The sequence below is a fragment of the Macrobrachium nipponense genome, chromosome 46 (assembly GCF_015104395.2).
Source record: "Macrobrachium nipponense isolate FS-2020 chromosome 46, ASM1510439v2, whole genome shotgun sequence".
Taxonomy (NCBI): domain Eukaryota; kingdom Metazoa; phylum Arthropoda; class Malacostraca; order Decapoda; family Palaemonidae; genus Macrobrachium; species Macrobrachium nipponense.
The window spans coordinates 28407679-28430494 of record NC_061106.1 but is presented as its reverse complement, the minus strand read 5'-3'; the positions used below and the strand labels follow the sequence as shown (position 1 = coordinate 28430494).

The 22816-nt window shown below is 35.7% G+C and overlaps 1 protein-coding gene across 1 annotated transcript in view; it reads left to right on the top strand.

Annotated features, from left to right (window-relative positions):
* LOC135214681 (serine/arginine repetitive matrix protein 2-like) overlaps positions 1-22816 on the top strand; it is a 222642-nt gene that overhangs the window by 81603 nt on the left and 118223 nt on the right. The window contains 3 exon segments of the mRNA XM_064249016.1: positions 543-804; positions 6204-6403; positions 11290-11421. Coding sequence (XP_064105086.1) covers positions 543-804; positions 6204-6403; positions 11290-11421 — 594 coding nt within the window.

Sequence of the window (22816 nt, the reverse complement as noted above, 5' to 3'; positions counted from 1 at the left end):
AGATGATGGACAGAGTATGCACAAACAGATTATGTAACATTAGATGAAGAAAATATTAGTAAAGTTACAAGTCAAGTAGGTATGAACAGTGATATCCAGTCAATTTCTCTTGTTGACTTTAAATGAAAGACTGGAAAAAGAAAACATAAAAAAGTGGAAAGTTTGAGTAAGATTAGGATATCATATGGATTGAAATTGCTTATGAAAGGAAGATTTATATGCACATAAGTGAAAATATTAAAAGATCCAGATTATTAAGTGTTGCTTATATCTCTCCCTCTGTATTGATAGTCCTTACCCACAAAAAGATCATTTTACTCCGGTTCAGACACATAAACTCATTATGATGTGCTTCAAGATAATATTTATTTAAGAATTGTGTGCAACAATGTTATCATCAGAACAAAATTTTGGTATAAATGATGTCAGGGTTGATGACATGATATGTGGCATTCTATTTAATGATTAAGCAGATCATATAATTTTTTTTTGTATGCCTGTCATATTTACCAAGAGCTTTCCATGCATATCACCATCACCAGGTAATGATGGAAAGATACCAGAAGTTAAAGGAACAGCAGGCTGAATTACTAAAGCAGTTAGAAAGGCAAAAGCAACAATTAGAGGAGCAAGGTAAGAATGTTGCTGGGGTATCAACATCATCTGCTGTGTCCTCTTCAACATCATGCAGATCAAAATCCAGTGCAGTTTCATCATGTAGTGTTTCTTCTACAACTTCTGCTAGGGGTAAAATTGCTCCTGCATCATCTACCTCGGCAAAATATTCTCCACATTCCACAACAGGTAGGTAAACAGATTTGGTTTTGTGTATGTATAGCAATATGAAAAATAAACTCATCTTTCTTTATTTCATCATTTGAAGAGATACATGTCATGTAAAGTTGTTTATGTTGCATTAGATATCATTGAAAGGAACAAATGAGAGCTTCCAGAAATTTATTTAAAGCAGAATTATATAGAAAAGAAAATATGTACAATGACAAGAGAGAAAAGGCAAAATTATTTTTTGAAACAAACTTGTTAAAGTATGCATATGGCTACAGTTGAAGTTAAGGGCCACCAATTGCAAAAGTCCTGAAGGGAGGGTGAAGCTCCCAAAACTTTTAATACACTTGCTGGCCTGGACTTAGGATCAGGTTGTGGGTTAAGGACTTTTGAGTTTTAGAAAATTTAGTAGTAGGAGAGTATGATTCTGCACATGATAAATATAATACTTTTCCAAAGAAAAAGGAAAGGAAGAACTCTTGCATAATTCAAGTTATGTAGTTGTTAAAGTAATAAAGCCACCAGAAAACTTGCAATTCCATAGTTTTTTTTTTTTTTTTTTTTTTTTTTTTAAAGTTTTGTTTTTTTTGGGACTAGCCCTAGTCATGCCAATTTATATTCTCATATTTACAGGGTTGTATATCATTCTAACCTAAACCTAACCTAACCAGAACCTTGTTATAGGTGTATCATTCATTTACAAGGTACTACTAGTTAACAGATGGTTGACAGATGGGTATATCCCTCCCTCACTAACCATTGCACTCACGTTTCAGCCAAAGTAAATCAGTCATTGGAAATTTAGTAACAAGGTAGTAGTTATTCAGATGGTTGACTGGAGATGGGAGAATTCCTCCCTCACCGGCCATGGCACTCACTTTTCTTTCAGCCACATTAAAGAATGACGTGCTGCGCTCTTCTATCCTGACTGGTGGTTGAGAACTCAGATTGTGCAAATGACTACTATTTTTGCTCATTGCCACTCTGTTGTGTGTGTATCCTGTTGTTAGCTTTTTTTTATCATTGAGAAAGGTCATGGACATCGTCATTGTAGGAGATATATCGACACTTGTGGACAGTTCATGTCACCCTTATTGATTAATCCTCACTCTTTGTTCATATATGAAACAAACCTTAACATTAGGATAATACTAGCGCCAAGCTGGAAACTGGTAGAATTAATAACAAACTTGTGAGATCCAGGGACCATTGGCATCTATACCAGGTCACGGGGTATTGTAGTTCCCAGAATGCCCTTGGCGTCTCGTGACCTATCAGTTACTTTTCAGTAGCAACACACTCCTCTCAATAATAGGGAGAGAGTGGGGTGATAATAGATCCAGGTACAGGGACAGGAGTGGTTTATGAGAACAGATAGCTCTCCACCTTCCGTAATGCAATAAACCATGGCATTGTATGAACACCCAGAGAGGGAAACCAATAGATTCTCATATATCTTTGGTTCAAAGGATAATAGTCCATTGTCTTAGAATACATCTACTGTTTAGAAATGGCTTAGAATACATCTACTTTTTAGAAATGGATAAAGGTGGCAAACTCCCAGTCGGTTATAGAGACTTACCTCCCACCAATAAGGAAGTCTATCCTAATGTTAAGACTGAAGGTTTGTTTCGTATATGAACAACTGACAAATTTTTAACCAATTTGTATTTTTCTTAACTAACAAACCTGAGGTTTTAACAGATAAGGCCCACCTCCAACCACCCCTCTAACAATCTAAATTGGGTTGGAAGAGACGCCAAGGGCATTCTGGGAACTACAATACCCCGTGACCTGGCACAGATTCCAATAGTCCCCTGGATCTCACAAGTTTATTATTAATTCTACCGGTCTCCAGCTTGGCGCTAGTATTATCCTCATGTTAAGACCTCAGGTTTGTTAGTTATGAAAAATACAAATTGGTTAAAAATTTGTCATTTTTGTGGACTTTGCATGGAAGATCCCAGTTATAGGACTTCTTGCAAGGAAAGAGTTTTCAGGGATTCACCTTGCGTCGGTTCAGCTTCTTATAGGTGTTTTCTATAAGCAGGTGTGTCTGATAATGATACTGGCATTCCAGCACCAGTAAGGTTTCATCATCAATGTGGTACCTGTGGAAGATTTGGCTTACCCTGAATATATTCTGGATAGTCCTTTTGCAGCCTTTGTCAGTAACCTAGTGGAGGTAAAGAAAGCCATGATACCCAAGCCTTCTGATATAGTTCCTGATGGTCCTACAGTAGAGATGTATCGGATATCTATAAATCTGCATCCACATTGACAAATTCTTAACATCTGCATCTGCATTTTCATTGCGAGCAACATCCGCAAATTGAGAATGAGGATATGAGGATATCAAACCCCTTGCTCAGTGTTCAATAGTTCATACTCAAACATTGTAGCTAAAAGTGGATTTTTTTTGTTATGGTTTATTGTTAAATTTGACTTTTTTATTTTATTATACAGAATACATGATGCACAGTTACACATTTCATACAGTATATATGTACGTTGTAAGCAGCTCTATTATAGCATATTTGTCTAAGTAATTTCATTTCATTTACAGTAGTTGTAATCACAAAGGCAGGGTATTGCATTCTATAAGAAACTCTCTCTCTCTCTCTCTCTCTTCTCCTCTTCTCTTCTCCTTCCTTCTCATCTCTCTCTTCTTCCTCCTCTTCGTCTCTCTCTCTCTCTTCCTCCTCACTCTCTCTCCTCTCTCTCATCTCTCTCTCTCATCTCTCTCTCTCTCTCTTCTAATGTGAAGAATGGCTTCGAGTTTTGTTACCCTTATCATGCAATGAGCATGAAATAACCTTATGCTAAGACTACTAAAATGTTCATGTGTCGCTGTTACTGTTTGTACGTTCATATGAAAGTACACACACACATACATGAGTATTACTTATGTTTCTGCCTTCAATTTGTGCATCAAATATTATGTAGTAACTCAATTTTGAATTATTTTGCTGAAAATCATATTTAGCAATTAAATATATCTAAATTATTTAGATTTACAAAGCATCCACATCCGCAAGGGGATGGACATCAAACGTGCATCTGCATCCGTATCCACAGATTTAAAGGATTGATATCCACATTTACATTCGCATCTGCAAATGTAAAAAAACTAATATCTGCATCCGCAATTCCCATTTTCAGACATCCGATACGTCTCAGTTCTACAGCTATTTAGGTAAAGGAAGCAGATCTTTTTGCAGTGGTGTGGTAAACAAAGCCTGTAAGCCAGCATACTACAGTATGTGGAAACCTGATAAAGGAAGAAATGATATCAAAAGAGGTGGAAAAAAATATTACAGTAGTCCAAGGAAAAGGGATGCACTGCAGTATGGGAATTTTAGAGGAATAAGACTTCCTAAACATGCTATGAAAATATTGGGAAAGATACAGGAGGAAAGGCTGAGAAAAATTGGTTAGCCTTAATTCCAGAAATCTACAAATGAAGCCGTTTTTTTAATGGGACATCTAGTACATAAAAATGACCATACTTGCATATCATGCAGCTCCCAGATTTTCACCCTTAAAAGTTTATTTTATCATATATCACACATATCATGTGAGTTAAATTTACGAGACCAAATAACAGGCTAACCTCTTTTCCTACTCTTTATCTTTTCCATTTTTTAGTTAGGCTAATCCCTTTTCCTCCATCCCTTTATCTGTCCCATTTTCTAGTTAAGTTTGAAAAAGTAAACGAAATGCCAAAAGTATTGTCTGTAATGTTATAGTTGTTGTGTAAACACGTACAGCCAGAAACAGTTGATTTGCTATGAACAATTACCGTAGTTATGTTACAAATGACATTAAGGAGAATAGGACTGATATATTCTTACATTACTATATCCTTACTCGCTATGGAGAAAAGATCGGCAAGGGTATGTACTGCTAAATTTAACCTGTAAGTTTTAGCTGAAGCTGAGAAAAGAATGTTGATCTGCTAACAACTATTATCTTGCATTGGCAATGTGGATGAAACTTGCTAACTTCAGTATAGTACCATCAAACTCAACCATCAACAAAATTTAAGATAAACATGTTCAATGAAAACTGTTGGGCATGAAAGAACACATTTCACTCCAATAAAAGATAAATATGTAAAGCTCATAGTATTTTGATGAAATCAAGTGAAAAATATTGAACAGAATCTGTTGATTTTTGTTTAGACAGTAAACATGCCCTCATTGCCATCTACTAACGAAAAAAAATAACTAAATTTCGTTCACAAACGATACGTATTTTAAGTGATATTTCGACTTGAAAACACTTTGTATAACGTAAAAGATTCACTTGCACTAACTAGAAGCAAGAAAGTCGTTCTGATTTGAGATCAATACAGCAAAACAAACTCACGTCGCAATGGCCCTCCGCTGATTTCCAAAACAAAACATTGATTGCTATGTTTGTATTTTATAATACAAACAAATAGTAATATGAAAATACATATACGTAATATTATTGGATGTATTGAAGTAAAGCAAATTTTTTTAAAAGATCCATGGAAAAGATGTATATTCATTATGTTTGAATTTTATCATATGATAATAATATGTGGCTATTACATACTCTAATTTTATATCTCGGGTATGATGCGATCCCCTTAAAATTAACTCCAAAATTAGGTCTTCAACAGTCGCAGGATACGCTAGTATATACGGTACCATGCGGAGAGGACGAGAGTATACATACTGCGCTTTTGTATCATGAAAAGACATTATGGGATCTTTTGTTTGTTGTGAGGAGTGTTACCTAGCCTTCTTACAAGCCTGCAAATCATGCCTCCCTGGCTGACCTAATGCTGATCATGTCTGGTTTTTGCATTTTGTGTCCATTATGAGAATGGCTCACACTCTCTGGTAAAATTACTGTAAACATTATTTTTTATGGGTAAAGAAGTGAATGAGATGATTTCATGGCACATGAAAAGACTGTTTCCAAAAATGATGTTTGGTGTTGAAGTCAGTCAATTCCTGCAGCATAGAGCTTCCATGAATTTTGCCACAGATTTCTTTGTTGTGTCAACTCTGTGTCAAGTCGCCCAGAGATAAAAAACAGACCAACAGCAAATGTGCGAATTCTTGTTATACTAAATTGAGTTTGTAATGGCAGTATATTACTTTAGTATTCTACCCTTATTTAAGGATTCCAGCTGCCTTTTTTTATGGTCTTCTTAAATTTTCTATTTTATTGAACCATTTCTGAAGACAGTTGTGCTATAGTACATAAATCTCTCAACCATTTCTATCACTAGCTCCAGTAACACTCCATAATGTTCTTTACATTTATATTTCTGTTTTGGACAGGTTAACAAGAAGTCCTTTATCTAGGTGAAATATAGAGAAAAGTATGTACTACGTACAAAGTTTATAATCTATTGTATGTATTCTGTATTCCTGTAGGAACACCTAAGAGGCGAATGTCACATGTACCTAATGTAGCTTCACTACTTCAAGCAAGAGAAAAAATCAAGAATTTACCCCCTTCAAGTTCTAGGAACCTCTTGTCTCCAAGTTTAGCTTCAGCATCAGGTCGTGTCCCACCAACAATTGCACACACTGTTGCAAAGGGTGGAAAACGTTTGGCACATACTCCTAAACTTGTAAGTAAAATTGTATGTTACATCAACCCACAACTTTGTTAGTTGGTTTTGGGAATGATTTTAATCAATGAAGGATTTTTTTTTCTTCCATACATTTCACACAGAGTTAAACTAGACAAAATTGTTGACAGCTGCAGTTGTGTTACCGTACTGGTTATTGATTGAGGGCAAACATCTTCAGTTGTATAAGGTTTCAGTGTCTCCATCACAGATTGTTTTTGATGCTGTTATCCTTTCATACTACAGTTAACCCCCACATTCGTGTTCTCAAGATTCATGGACTCACCTATTTGCAAATTTTTTGTTGTTGAGCTTATCTATATATTATTTGTGAAAAAAATGGCAATTCGCAGCCTTTTCTGTTGATAGATATTCACTGATTTAGTATATTTTGATGTTATTTTCATGACTAAATGCATTTTTATGATAATTATTTACTAATATTCAGATATTAATTGATTAATACTGTATTAAATTTAATAAAATAATAGAAATAATCTCTCTCTCTCTCTCTCTCTCTCTCTCTCACTTATGTATGCTATAGTATATCTTTAACCCTCACAGTCCGGGCTATTATATGCTAATGCATGCACCCATAATTGGGCTAAATTTAAGGATGGCCAATTTAAAAGAAAAGCTAAAAAATACCTCATCAATGGAAAGAGGAAGATATGAATATTCACATGGTATAAGAAAAAAAGATTCTTTAAAAAATGTGTCCCTTCCACGGAAAGTTATAAGTGAATTTTTCCCACCCCTTGTGGGCCTAATTTCCCTTTAACAGTCATAAAGAATATGCTAATTTTACAGTTATAAGTGTTCTTTCTAATATTTTTTTATTTTGTAAAATTCAAATTACACCTCAAGCAATATCATGAAAGATAAGAAATAAAACCAGGAACAAATTCCTAGCATGTTTATTGTAAAATATTTATGATTCATCCTTGGATGGGAAATTGTGACCACATTCCCCCTTACTACCTCAAGCAAGACTGAGGGCTCCTCAGCTCACACTCTTATAGGGTGATCTGAAGAGTTGCCAATAATGATAGTACAGGCGGTCCCCGGGTTTACGACGGTTCCGGCTTACGACGTTCCGAGGTTACGACGCTTTTTCTTAAATATTCAATGGAAAAATCCGTCCTGGGTTACGACGCTTGTTCCGAGGTTACGACGCTGACGCTTCCGACGCTCCGAGTAACGACGCTTTTAAAAAACGCATACTATGATAAAAATCCTTTATAGTTTAGCACAGTATATTAATAAAAAATAAGTTTCTGGTTAGATTACAACAAAAATTTTGTTTTAGATTATGATGATTTTCGACACTTTTTATGTTGTATTTTTCTATGTTTTTTAGTGACGCCTCATATGCGGAACTAGTTTCCGAGCGAATGAATACATACTAGTTTACATATAACAGTCCAAAAGCGCAAATAATGAAAAAATCATTGCTTGTTTCCAGTAATAATAACAAAACGAAGTTTCTGGTTAGATTACAACGCAAATTCCAAGTATCCAAAGAGAGACATTATCCAGTAATTTGATCAGAGAGAGAGAGAGAGAAGAGAGAGAGAGAGAGAGAGAGAGAGAGAGAGAGACGAGGAGAGAGAGAGAGAGAGAGAGAGGGCGTCTTCCGACGCTCCAAAGGAGTTTAAGGACAGAGAAGTGTTCGTTTCGTTAAACGGTTTGAGATTGATGATTTGATTTTCGACACTTTTTTTTTTTATGTTGTATTTTTCTATGTTTTTTAGTGACGCCTCATATGCGGAACTAGTTCCGAGCGAATGAATACATACTAGTTTACATATAAACAGTCCAAAAGCGCAAATAATGAAAAAATCATTGCTTGTTTCCAGTAATAATAAACAAAACGAATTTTTTGGTTAGATTACAACGCAAATTCCAAGTATCCAAAGAGAGACATTATCCAGTAATTTGATCAGAGAGAGAGAGAGAGAGAGAGAGAGAGGGCGTCTTAGAGAGAGAGGCGTCTTCCGACGCTCCGAGTTAAGGCAGAGCAAGTTGTTCGTTTCGTTAAACGGCCCTCTGACTCATGCCAGTAAATGTTTTGTTGATACTAAAATAATATAAGCCTATTTAAAGATACGTTTACTTTAATTAGTCTATATGATACGTAAATAGTAATCAACTGTTCTTGTAGCCCTCAATATTAGGCAAAATCGAAGTATCCAAAGAGAGACATTATCCAGTACGTAATTTGATCAGATGAGAGAGGAGAGAGAGAGTGAGAGAGAGAGATAGAGAGAGAGAGAGAGAGAGAGAGAGAGAGACGCTTTGGCAACAATGGTCTCGGGGGTTTATATAGCTTCCTTCTGCTTGATGATCGTGGATATTGTAGAAGGATTTCCGATTCGACCATACTCGTTGCCAAATCGACGATACGAACGCCCACGTTCATGCTTTGCTATAATTTCATGTTTTGCTTCCATCGAAATCATTTTCTTGGGTTTTTCTTATCACCTGCTTTGTCTTTAGCTTTGAGACCCATGGTTAATAATAAAATAGACAAAATCAACACGAAAAAATAGGCGCAAATACAACGAACTAAACAACGACGTGTTAACATGCAGCACCAACAAACAAACAGACTGAACGCCATTTATCGGTCGCCTATACAACTAACACTCATCGCAAAATCGTATCTCAAATATTTCGTTGTATATCAAAGCTTGTATTTCGCAAATTTTCTGTTATATCTCAAAACATTCGTATATTAGGGCAATCGTATGTCAAGTTTCCAATGTAATTTGATCAGAGAGAGAGAGAGAGAGAGAGAGAGCGAAGAGAGAGAGAGAGAGAGATAGAGAGAGAGGAGAGAGAGAGAGAGAGAGAGAAGAGACGCTTTGGCAACAATGGTCTCGGGGATTGACGTAACGTTTATTTTCTGAACAGATAGGACAGAGAAGTGTTCGTTTCATTAAACGTCCTCTGACTCATGGCAGGAAATGTTTTGTTGATACTAATATATAAGCCTATTTAAAGATACATTTACTTTAATTAGTCTATATGATACGTAAATAGTAATCAGCTGTTCTTGTAGCCCTCAAGATTTTGCAAAATCACTCCAGGTTGTACATAAAACTTCAAGAATGGTAGTGTCACCAGCGGAATTACAATAGTTTTTACCTTCAAGACCAGCATTCTTTTATGAAAATAACTCCAGGTTGTACATAAAACTACAGGAAACAACATGTAGTGTAACCCAAAGGATTACAAGTAAGGTTTTTATAACTTTTTATTAGTTTAAGACATATTTCCAAGTGTCGTTCCGGCTTACGACGATTTTCGGCTTACAACGCGTCTCAAGAACGGAACCCCCGTCGTAACCCGGGGACTGCCTGTATATGGAACTAGGTGCATTTTTCTCACAAAATTATCTCAAAGATTAATGCAATACATAATAGTATAATATTTAAGGTATATTTTATGTAGGATGTTATTTAAGGCATACATTTGGTATTTGAACTTTCTAGATAGGCAGTTATAAGCATTTTTAGAAGGGGTTTTAAGTATATTCACGATTTTAACTTTGCCGGGGCTGGTTTGAAAACACATCCCTGCAAATACAGGGGTTTCACTTTAGTCCATTTGGTAACAAATGTTGAATTAAAATGTAGGTGCCCATGTAATTGAATACCAGTCTTAAACATTGTACTTGCTATTGCATAGATAACAAATGGATTGATTTTTACAAAAAGTCTCAAGAAATTAAGAAAAGTTAGAGGGTGGCAATGCCTGGCACTGGAAGGCCCACAAAAATACTGAAAGACCAAGTTTACCCTTCTGCTAAAAGAGAACACTGAAGCATGATTAAAATAACATTCTTCTTTGAAAGTTAAGAGGCGAAGACAAGCACAAATTGTATCACAAGACAAAACATTCATTTGCATAGTTCAAGAAACGACCATTAAGGAAGGTAGAAATTAATATAAAAGCAAGAAATGAAGCGTATGGCAACTGATGCTGTGAAGCATTAAAAATCATAATTCTTTGAGTAATGAAAATTCCAAAGTTGGCAAAAAAGTACTTTTTATACATTCTTGAATTAAAACCAAACAAAAATGATACCAAGCAAAATTAAAGTGATTAGAAAAGAAATTAGTAAATGCTACCAGAATTGCATTTATGTATGTGGAAACCACGTCAGAATATTACTGAATATTATCTGCATATCAAAATAAGATGAGAAAGTCAGAACAGGTACTGGGAAAAACTTTGTGCTAGTCAAGGGACACATCCAACTCCAAAGGAGTCACATACAGGAATGAGAAGTTTTCATTCTTTCAAGGTCTTTCTGGTTGGTCTGTTTCTCATGCTGTAAGGCTCATAAAGGGTTTTGTAAATTAGGTAAATGTGAAAAATTGAAAAGAAAAATCTAAGGATAAATATTGGCTGTCAATGTTCAGGAAGGGATGTGTGGACATCAAAATTGATGTAAAGGAAATGAGTTTCATAACTAAAGTGAACCAATCCTTCAAGGGTCACACACTGGTGCTGCCATTCTTCCTCTATTGCTGTTGTAATATGTCAAGAATTTATTAAGACCAGAAATTAAGCAATTATAAATGAATGGCTTTTATAACAAACAAAGCTACAAATGCAAGTGTTTGTGCTGCATCAGAGGTGTTTAATTTTATAAAAACTAAAATCAACTTAATATTATAAGTCATGCTTATGCAAGCTTAATTTTTTTCTCACAGGTACTGTACATTATTTTCAAACTACAGCAATTATACATTCCTTCACATCCAACAACTTTGATCAATTTTTGCAATTTAGTCAAGGTATTGGTTAAAAAAAAATTGTAGCTCTTCTGCCACCAAAAGATTTTGCTATATTTTTTATTGTTTTATATTTTACAGGAAACGTTACAAAGACCAACAATTACACCAGAGTTTGGGAGCAAAGTACCACCAAATATCCGCCAACGTTACTTGAATTCTTTAATTGATGAGTGCCTTAAGTTCTTGAGTGAAAAAGAAGCATTCAACTTGGTAAGAATTTTATGCAGCTTTTTGCTGCTGATTTTTAATTTTTACTTTAGTTTGTTTCATAACTCCATCACCCATGGAGACACCTTATTCTCAGTCTTCTGAGATTCTCAGACACCAGAGGAGTAAAGGTAGCTTGGTACCTGTACCAACTGGAACTTCAGGCACCCAATGGTCATCTGCATCATACCTCACATTTCTTATGTCAGCAGCATTGTTAACAGTTCTTTAATATTTTAATGCTGAAAATTCTGTTTCCGTTATATTTCTTAGACCGTCATGGGTACATCATCCTTTTCACCTTAATTTTTCCATTTCATCTTAATTGGGTTAGTGTTATACGTATATCTTCACCTTGACAGACCGCTTTTTGTAAGTTAGAGCCTCCATAGTTGATGGCATCTAATTTTTAAGTTAACTTTTGATATTGATTATCTTCTGTGATTTTTAGGAACAATGGTGCTCTTGCAATGATAGCATTGATTTGAGCCTTTAGGAGTAGTTATTGGATATTTGATTTAGTGCATGGCTTTTGACATTGGTGATTTAGATTTACGTAATGTTGAATGTTAATCTTGTATTGGTGAGTATACCAGTTAACAGTACTCATGTTAATTTTGATTTTATATTGATCAGGATGCCAGTTAACAGTTCTATTGTTAATTGTTATTTAAATTATGCTTGTTTTGTGTATGTCCATTGAGGTTTAGTTTTTTATTTCATATGTAGGGTACGTTTTGCTCATAATTCCTTACTGTACTCTTTCACTTTTTTTGTGTTCTGGGTGGTTCACACCTGTACACTATTTGGCAGGTGTCATTAACCTGTGCAACCTGTGGACACTGTCCAAAAGATTTCCCCATGGATCTGCAGAAGTTAAGGTGTGTCTTTAATGCTGCGCTATGTTGCTCAGGAACATCACCATGGTGGTTCATCAGTCAGGCTCCAAAGTGTTTGTGGCCAAGAAAGATTCTGCCTTAGCACAACATTCTTCGTCAGTCTCGTATGGAGAGATACCACCAATCAGTAGGATCTTTATCTCTTCATGTTTGGAGACTGTCCAATATCTCTCTCAAGCAGGAGATCTTTCTTGTGGAGCAGCGACTCAGATGTAAGGCTACTTGAGAGGATCTTTGTCAGACATATACAGATGATCCATCTGCTGCTGCTGATTGGTGTCATCAAAAAAGGTTTCTCTCCCCCTCAGAGTTATCTTATGGGGTATTTTTCAGAACAAGAAATTCTTTCTGTTTATACTGCCAAGGTACTTAAGGGCTGACTTGTGATTAGTAGTTCATCTGAAGGATATGGACATCACTTTGCCCTGAGAAATCTCTATGTGGTTCCAGAGTTTTGATTGGTCTTGTTCACCTAGGAATCTCAAACCTCCTACGTGGGACCTTACTCTGGTACTGAGTAGTCCCACTCAAGCTCCTTTGAGCTCAGGAAACTGACTTTGAAAACAGTTTTTCTTCTGACTTTGGCTTCCTTGGAAGAGTTGGAGAGCTGCAGGGTCAACTATTTGGGGTCAGTAGCTTTCGAATTTGCCCCAGAATTCGTGGCTAAGATCTAGATTCCCATGATTCATGATGATGGCTTTGCCTCCATTTCCATTCCTTACAGTGCGGAGTTTGTTATCAGTAACCTTCAATAGTTTCTGCTTTGACCCATCAAAGCACTGCGTTGTTATCTGAAGGACTTGTCACCTAGAGCTTAGGTGTCGTAGGTTTTATGGTAACACAAGCCAGGTCAAGAAAGAGGTTTCCTAGAATACCCTTTCGGTTATCTACACGAAGTGTTTGGGCAACCCTTCTCCTCATTGTCAAGTTCTGTCACAAATTATGAGTATCCTGTTTTTAAGACTGAAGGTTTGTTCGTGTATGAACAATGACAAATTTTTTAATTAATTTGTATTTTTCATAGCTAACAAACCTGAGGTCTTAACATTGACTGCCCACCTCTGTCCACCCCTATGTTTCATCCTGGGTTGGAAGAAAGACTGATGCTTCACTGGATTCAAGCGCAGTCTCTTGACTCACTTCCACCTCAACTACACATCGGATGCCAGATGCCAAAGATTCCTTGCATTTACTGTTTTTATTGGTTTTAACTGGTTTCAACCTGGCACCAGAAGATTTATCTTACTGTTAAGACCTCAGGTTTGGTAGCAATGAAAAATACAAATTAATTAAATATTTGTCATTTTGGGTTGTATGTGATTGATGTGTTTGTTAAACAAATTAAGACTTTATCAAATAAATTTTTTATACAAGACCACATTATATACTAAATGTCCACTATCATCCCTTTGTTCTTGCTGTGTCAAGCACCTACCCAATTTAGAGGAAATAGTAAGCTAGTTACTACCTGCCATTGGGTCTCAGGCACAAGTCTGGGAACATTATGTAGGCAGTCCCCGGCCATCAGTGGACCTGGTTAATGGCCATAAGGTGCCAATAATAGAGTTATGGCACCACAATATACCTAAAGGAGGCATCATTAACTGGTTATCAGCGGCATTAACTGGACATCGACACCATAAATCACCAAGTTTCTGCACCCTGCTGAGAAAGAGAGCCCCGCTGATAACTGGGGACTGCCTGTAGTTGAGAATGGATAGCTCTATGCACATTTTTTATGGGTTGCATGAAAAATATGTACACACCATGGAGGGTAAATCCTTTGAGGACTCAACAGCGACTACTAAAATAGGTTTTTCCTATGTCAAAGGCTGATTTTTTGTCCAGTGGATCATGTAGGTCTGACTTTTTTTTTCTTTTCTTTTTTTTTTTGCTTTACGATACTCAAATAAAATTTCATTCACTCAGAATTGACGGTGATCATTCTAACTAAATTCCAAAAGTAGTCATTGTTCCAGTAAAACAGTTACTGTGCTGTAATGTTACTTTTGTTTTATGCTTAGTTTTTGAAATATGAATTGTAATGTTATTTTTCTATGTGAAACTTTCTCTAGGGGTTGGCTGAAGAACGTGTATGCTTCCCAGCGAGCCACATCCCGAATGGTATATTTAAACCTTGCTGTTAATGCAGTAAAGCGACTGCGTAATCAGCAAGAAGCGGGAGAGGCTGCTCAAGAGCTTCTGGATACTGATCCATCATGTAAGTTTTTTACAAGTTGGGTTTGTCTTAATTTTCCATCATCAGTGCATTTTGGTACTAGGTATCTGTTACTTTCTGGTGGGAGGAAGTAAAGTCAAAATTCCAGTCAAAAGATTGATCATTTTAACCCTTAAACGCCGAAGCGGTAAAAAAAAAATGTCTCCCGTGTGCCGGAGACGTTTCAGAGTGAGAGCGGAAGCGGAAAAATTTTTTTTTTCAAAAAATCACAGCACGCTTAGTTTTCAAGATTTAAGAGTTCATTTTTGGCTCCTTTTTGTCATTGCCTGAAGTTAGTATGCAACCATCAGAAATGAAAAAAATTATCATTATCATATATAAATAATGCGATATATGATAGCGCAAAAACGAAATTTCATATATAATTGTATTTAAATCGCGCTGTGCGCAAAACGGTTAAAGGTAACAAGTTACTTTTTTTTCGTTGTAATGTACACTAAATTGCGATCATTTTGGTTTATAATACACATGTAAAACGATAAAAGCAACACAGAGAAAATATTATCACAAAATAATGCATGAATTCGTAACGCAGTGCGGACGTAAACAAATAATTTTTCAAAAATTCACCATAAATCTAAATATTGTCCTAGAGACTTCCAATTTCTTTCAAAATGAAGACAAATGATTGAATATTACTATACTGTAAGAATATTAGCTTACAAATGCAGTTTTCGACCATATCTGACGAGTTAAAGTTGACCGAATGTCGAATTTTTTTTATATATATTTTTTTATATGCAATTATTTCGGAAATAAGAAAAGCTACAACTTTTCAAATATTTTTCGTTTTATTCTACATGAAATTGCGCACATTTTCATATATAAAACTCTATGAAATGCCTAATATGAAACGGAGCAAATATTCCGAGAATGGGACTTATGCATTTCGGAGATTGTGGCGGAGAATCCGCGCACGGAGGGAAGGAAAGTTTTTTTTTTTAAATTCACCATAAATTTAAATATTGTGCTAGAGACTTCAAATTTGTTTCACGATGAAGATAAATGACTGAATATTACTAGACTGTAAGAGTTTTATCTTACAATTGCGTTTTGCGACCATTTTGCGGTAGAGTCAAATTTGACCGAACGTGGTTTTTTTTTCTATTTATCGTGATTTATATGCAAATATTTCAAAAATGAGAAAAGCTACAACCTTCAACTATTTTTTGTTGTATTATACATGAAATTGCGCACATTTTCATATATAAAACTTTATGTAATGGCTAATTTAAAATGGTGCAAACATTACCACAATCGCACGTATGATTTTTTCGGAAGAGTTACCGCGCGGACGTAAAGAAAATGTTATTTTTTTTCATAAATTCACCATAAATCGAAATATTGTGCTAGAGACTTCCAATTTGTTGCAAAATGAAGGTAAATGCTTGAATATTACTAGAATATAAGCGTTTTAGCTTACAATTGCGTTTTTCGACCATTTCGGTAGAGTCAAAGTTGACCGAAGGTTGAAAATTTTTCACTTATTTTTTATATGAAAATATTTCAAAATTGATAAAAGCTACAACCATGGGTTGTTTTTATTTGTGTTGTGCATGAAATTGCGCACATTTTCATATATAAAACTTTATGTAACGGCTAATTTAAAATGGTGCAAACATTACCACAATCGCATGTATGATTTTTTTCGGAAGAGTTACCGCGAGGACGTAAGGAAAAAGTTTTTTCATAAATTCACCATAAATTGAAATATTGTGCTAGAGACTTCCAATTAGTTGCCAAATTAAGGTAAATGATTGAATATTACTAAAATATAAAGTTTTAGCTTACAATTGCGTTTTTCAACCATTTCGGTAGAGTCAAAGTTGACCGAAGGTTGAAATTTTGGCACTTATCGTTATTTATATGAAATTATCTCAAAACTGATAAAAGCTACAATCATGAGTATTTTTTTGTTGTATTCTACATAAAAATGCGCACATTTTCAAGTATTTTTTTTTTATAATACTACATATAACGGCTAATTTAAAATGGTAAAAATATTATGTCAAAGTGACGAAATAATTTCCGAGATGTGTAACAGATACTTTTTAGTGCGGCAAGAAAGAAATTCGCGCTTGCGCGCCTGCGTAACGATTGTAAACAAAACATCACCTTGATCCGTGAACTCCCAGCATCCCCCAAGGCGCGTGATTCAAGAGTTTTCGGCTGGTAGGCCTAAAAGTGTTTTTCCGCGAATTTCTAAAAAAACTTTTGTATGTCGACGTAAAATACATCCAGTCGGCACCCGAGAGACAAAAAATGTTGACGTAAAATACGTCCAGTCGGCGTTTAAGGGTTAACATGATGCCACAAGTTTCTCAAGTTAGTACCAGACAGAACCAGCCTTCTAACATCCTAAACTGACTGGGGTCTCATAGCCACCTAAAAGTATAAATAATCTTATGAGAGGTTGACTTGATGTGTTCAGTCTAAAGTGAATCTCTTCCCATCTTATCTTAACCCTTAAACGCCGAAGCGGTAAAAAAAAAAAAATGTCTCCCGTGTGCCGGAGGTGTTTCAGAGTGAGCGCGGAAGCGGAAAAAATATTTTTTTCAAAAAATCACAGCGCGTTTAGTTTTCAAGATTAAGAGTTCATTTTTGGCTCCTTTTTTTGTCATTGGCTGAAGTTTAGTATGCAACCATCATTATCATATATAAATAATGCGATATATGATAGCGCACAAACAAAATTTCATATATAATTGTATTCAAATCGCGCTATGCGCAAAACGGTTGAAGGTAACAAGTTACTTTTTTTTTCGTTGTAATGTACACTAAATTGCGATCATTTTGGTATATAACACATTGCAAAACGATAAAAGAAAAAGCAACACAGAGAAAATTATTATCACAAAATAATGCATGAATTCGTAACGCGCGGACATAAACAAAATATTTTTTTTCAAAATTCACCATAAATCTAAATATTGTCCTAGAGCTTCCAATTTCTTTCAAAATGAAGACAAATGATTGAATATTACTATACTGTAAGAATATTAGCTTACAAATGCAGTTTTCGACCATATCTGACGAGTTAAAGTTGACCGAATGTCGAATTTTTTTATATATTTTTTTATATGCAATTATTTCGTAAATAAGAAAAGCTACAACCTTCAAATATTTTTCTTTTTATTCTACATGAAATTGCGCACATTTTCATATATAAAACTCTATGAAATGCCTAATATGAAATGGAGCAAATATTTCGAGAATGGGACATACGCATTTCGGAGATTTGTGGCGGAGAATCCGCGTGCAGAGGGAAGGAAAGTTTTTTTTTTTTTAATTCACCATAAATCTAAATATTGTGCTAGAGACTTCGAATTTGTTTCAAGATGAAGATAAATGACTGAATATTACTAGACTGTAAGAGTTTTAGCTTACAATTGCGTTTTTCGACCATTTCGGTAGAGTCAAAGTTGACCGAAGAAACGTGGTTTTTTTTCTATTTATCGTGATTTATATGCAAATATTTCAAAAATGAGAAAAGCTACAACCTTCAATTATTTATTGTTTGTATTTTACATGAAATTGCGCACATTTTCATATATAAAACTTTATGTAACGGCTGATTTAAAATGGTGCAAAAATTACCACAATCGCACGTATGATTTTTTCGGAAGAGTTACCGCGTGGACGTAAAGAAAATATTATTTTTTTCATAAATTCACCATAAATCAAAATATTGTGCTAGAGACTTCCAATTTGTTGCAAAATGAAGGTACGTAAATGCTTGAATATTACTAGAATATAACCGTTTTAGCTAACAATTGCGTTTTTCGACCATTTCGGTAGAGTCAAAGTTGACCGAAGGTTGAAAATTTGTCACTTATCATTTTTTATATGAAAATATTTCAAAATTGATAAAAGCTACGACCATGGGTTGTTTTTATTTGTATTGTGGATGAAATTGCGCACATTTTCATACATAAAACTTTATGTAACGGCTAATTTAAAATGGTGCAAACATTACCACAATCGCATGTATGATTTTTTTCGGAAGAGTTATCGCGCGGACGTAAGGAAAAAGTTTTTTCATAAATTCACCATAAATTAAAATATTGTGCTAGAGACTTCCAATTAGTTGCCAAATTAAGGTAAATGATTGAATATTACTAAAATATAAGAGTTTTAGCTTACAATTGCATTTTTTGACCATTAAGGTAGAGTCAAAGTTGACCGAAGGTTGAAATTTTGGCGCTTATCGTTATTTATATGAAAATATCTCAAAACTGATAAAAGCTACAATCATGAGTATTTTTTTGTTGTATTCTACATAAAAATGTGCACATTTTCATATATAATACTCCATGTAACGGCTAATTTAAAATGGTACAAAAATTATGTCAAAGTGACAAAATGATTTCCAAAATGTGTCACAGATACTTTTTAGTGCGGCAAGAAAGAAATTCGCGCTTGCACGCCTGTGTAACGATTGTAAACAAAACAACACCTTGATCCGTGAACTCCCAGCATCCCCTAAGGCACGTGATTCAAGAGTTTTTGGCTGGTAGACCTGTAAGTATTTTTCCGCGAATTTTAAAAAAAACTTTTGTATGTCTACGTAAAATACATCCAGTCGGCGTTTAAGGGTTAATGGATGAGGGAAGTAGACACAAGGAGAGATTCACATGCGAGAAAGGAATTAGAGGAGTAGTGCTGTTTACTTAGTTAATGCTAATACTTAAGACTAGCAGCACTTTAGGTTATGTTTTAATTGGGTTCACTTTTTTTTCTGTTGTCAGTCAGTTGCATGGGAAATGGAAAACCAGATGTATAATACGGAAAGAAAATAAGAACTTTTAAGTTTGTTCTAGGTACAGACAGTCCCAGGTTATCGGTGGACTCTCTTAATGGCGATTCGGTTTTATGGGGCTTGTCTAGTGCCATAAAATTGGCAATTTATGGCGCTATAATGGGCTGAGTTTGAACCCCCCCAATAATCGGGGACTGCCTGTATTGATTCAAACACACCAGGAAACTTAATCTGCAAAGTGTCCGAACAGTATCCAGGCAGTCCCCAGGTTACAATGGTGGTTCCGTTCCCAGCAGGTCGCTGTAAGCCAAAAATCGCCTTAACCCGAATCATCATAATTACAGGCAGTCCCCGTTCTTGAGACGCGTCGTAAGCCAGAACATCGTAAACAATGCTAAGAAAACCTTACTTTTAATGCTTTGGGTGCATTAAAAACTATGTATACTGCATTCTTATTGCATTTTTCATAAAAAAAGCTTCAAATATTGATTATTTTACATTTTTGGTGTCATATTTCATCTGCTAGATGAGCGATGTAGGCGTCGTAACAGTGGAAATAATGTCTGATGAATATAATTGTGAAGCGCCTTACCCTCGGAAAGTCGTAAGCCGAACCCGTTGTAACCCGGGGACTGCCTTATAATAGTAAAACATAGCACTTACAGTGCCGTAAAGCAGGTAACAGCTCATTAAATTCACTTATGGCATGAAAAAATTTTGGTTAACAGCACCATGAGGCAAGCACCATAAGTCAGAAACCACATAACCTGGGGACTGGCTTAAAGGGATTAGGGAGTTCACCCAAAAATTTGAAAGGTAGTGACCACCATTATTTTAGACAGACATCAAGTTGTGTGGCGTAATTTCAGTCGATGACGTTTATTCCTAGGGCAAAATGAATGACTGGTAATACACCTATGCTGTGATGTCATCGAAGTTATAAACCATTAAAAAGGGAATAGCTACAAAAAATCTGAAGATATCCTGAAGAGGCACAAAATATGCTATCTCGTAATGGGAGTTTGTAGAATGCCTCCAATTTATTTTTTATGAAGGAACTATGGATCCAGAACTAACAGTATATCTCTCATCCATTGCTGGAGAACAAGTCTCTCACTAACTTTTCATGCCAGAGAGAGAGAGAAAGACCTAGGGTGGAGAACCTACTTCACCAGGCAAATGAGAGGTCATTTATAAAAGTAAAAAATAGAATAAATTTGTCCCTCTGTTTCCAAATTTAGCTTGCCTAAAGCCTATCTAGTGGAATGTGACGTACAGTATTTTACATTTATGTGACTGTCACAAAATAGCTGTCTGTTTCTTTCAAGACTTGTTTAGACCAGCATAACACTTGAATTTGTAATGACAGACATTTGGTAATGTTTGGTCTCAGGTTTTAAATCTAAATGGCAGTTAAGAGTGCCAGTAAGATTTTAGAAGCCTTTCATTTGTTTTTGTCTTATTGGAGATACATTGTTTCCACAAATAATTAGTTAGCTTGTGTCATCCAAATATACCTAGATGATACGTTTTATGAAAATTAGTTGAGATTGCATTTGTGAAAAAGATGGTGAAAAATTTTGTTTGAGGTGGTAACAAATGCTGGATCATAATTCATAGTGCGTTCATCGTATGGAGGTAAGGGTTATTTGCTTGCATGAAAGGAAATTGTAAGTTGCGACTTGATTTTGATAAAGAACTACTTTGAACATTGTTGTAAGGGTCATCAGTCTAAAATCCAGCAGTATAATATAACGTTAATGGTTTTGGAAAATTTGTCTTGCCAATAGGTTATAATTTTTGTAGTCTCTTTAAGTGTCAAACATTTTCAGTGAATGGGCAGACAGTTGAAGTCTTGTTAGAACAATACAACCATTATCACTTGCCTAATAAACCAAAAGGACACCCTCCTAGAGCTGCTATACTGTAGAAATCATATGGTAGATGGACGCTAAATCTCATGGCCAGCTTCATTCCAGGAATATGGTCATCAATGCCCTAAGCAGGAGGTTCCTTTAGTGGAAAAACACAAAGCTTGCTTGCTGCTTTGACGGATGTAGAGAACTCATTTGGCTGTGTTCATGGCATCCCTGAACAACAAACTACAGGGCAGTCCCCCGGTTATCGGTGGGGTTTTCGGCAGGATGCTGATAAGCGACAACTGCCATTAACCAAAGCCTGGTGGCTTATGGCACTTGTGGCGGCACCAATATCCATTTAATGGCACCCCTGCCAGGTATGTTATGGCACCATAAAATCGCCGATTTTTGTGGTGCTAGACAAACTCAATAAAACCAGATCGCCATTAACTGAGTCTGTCGATAACTGGGGACTGCCTGTACTGGAATTTTGCTCACTTCAGCTAAAATCTGGTGGCTTTTCCACCTTTCAGGCTTATCTGGCAGTTCCTAGTGAGGATGAAAATGTCAGTGAACACCTGAATGACCCCTTATTTCTTTATTTCAGGTCTTGCAATCTTGCAAGTCTTAATCCATAAACCCTTACGGGCTGGGCTAAATATTCATTTATAACACCCCTGAGACCAGCCAAACTTTAAGGTTGACCAATTTAAAAAAAGAAGAAAAATAATAGAAAGAGGGAGTTATGCAAAGGCACTTAGTATAAAAAAAAAAATTCAAACAAAATTTTTGTACCTTTGATGAGAAGTTGAAAGTCAATATTTCTTACCCTGTGTGGAGCCTCATTTCATGGACACTTAAAAATACACTAAGTTTTAAGTAAAGTTATATATGTTCTTTTAATATTTTTTTTTTATTATTTAGCAAAATTACAAGTAACATAACATACCATAAGAGGTAAGAACTAAAACCAGTAACACTCCTCAAGTATATTTTGGGACACTTGCATGCAAGATGCACTTGAATGGGGAGGTTTAGTACTGCCCTCCATGAAATCTCAAAGGAGACTATATTTTCCCTCATATCCTGAGCCAAGGTGTGAGTGTTGCCATATAGTCATTTATGGCCTGCAAAGTTCGGCAAAATATCATGGTGTGAAAAAATTATTATTGCATGATATGCCTGCTACTCTTGTATCCCATTATTGCATATCATAGGATGTGTGCCACTATGAAATGCTTAAGACCTGGATTTAAGTATCAGTTTCACCATTTCAGTTTTGAATTTGGACTGTTTATCTTTGGGCTTTTGTGAGATGTTCTAGCTGGGTTATGGCCTTGGTTTTGAAGAGCTAGGTATAATCTCCCAGTAAATCTACACCTGAACAATAGGAATGCAATACCAAAACTGTTCTATCATGCTCACCTTTGACACAACAGTGTCCCAGAGGTTCTAACTTTTGGTTGGGGGGGGGGGGGGGGAGGGGGGGGGGGGGGGGGGGGGGGGGGGGGGGGGAGTGGGACTAGTGTTGTTTTGCCTTAAATTACTGTAATTGTAAATGCCACATTGTGCATCTTGTCAGGGCAATTTGATTTGAAATGAACTCAGAAATTAGACTTTCCTTCTTTACTAACTTATTCAT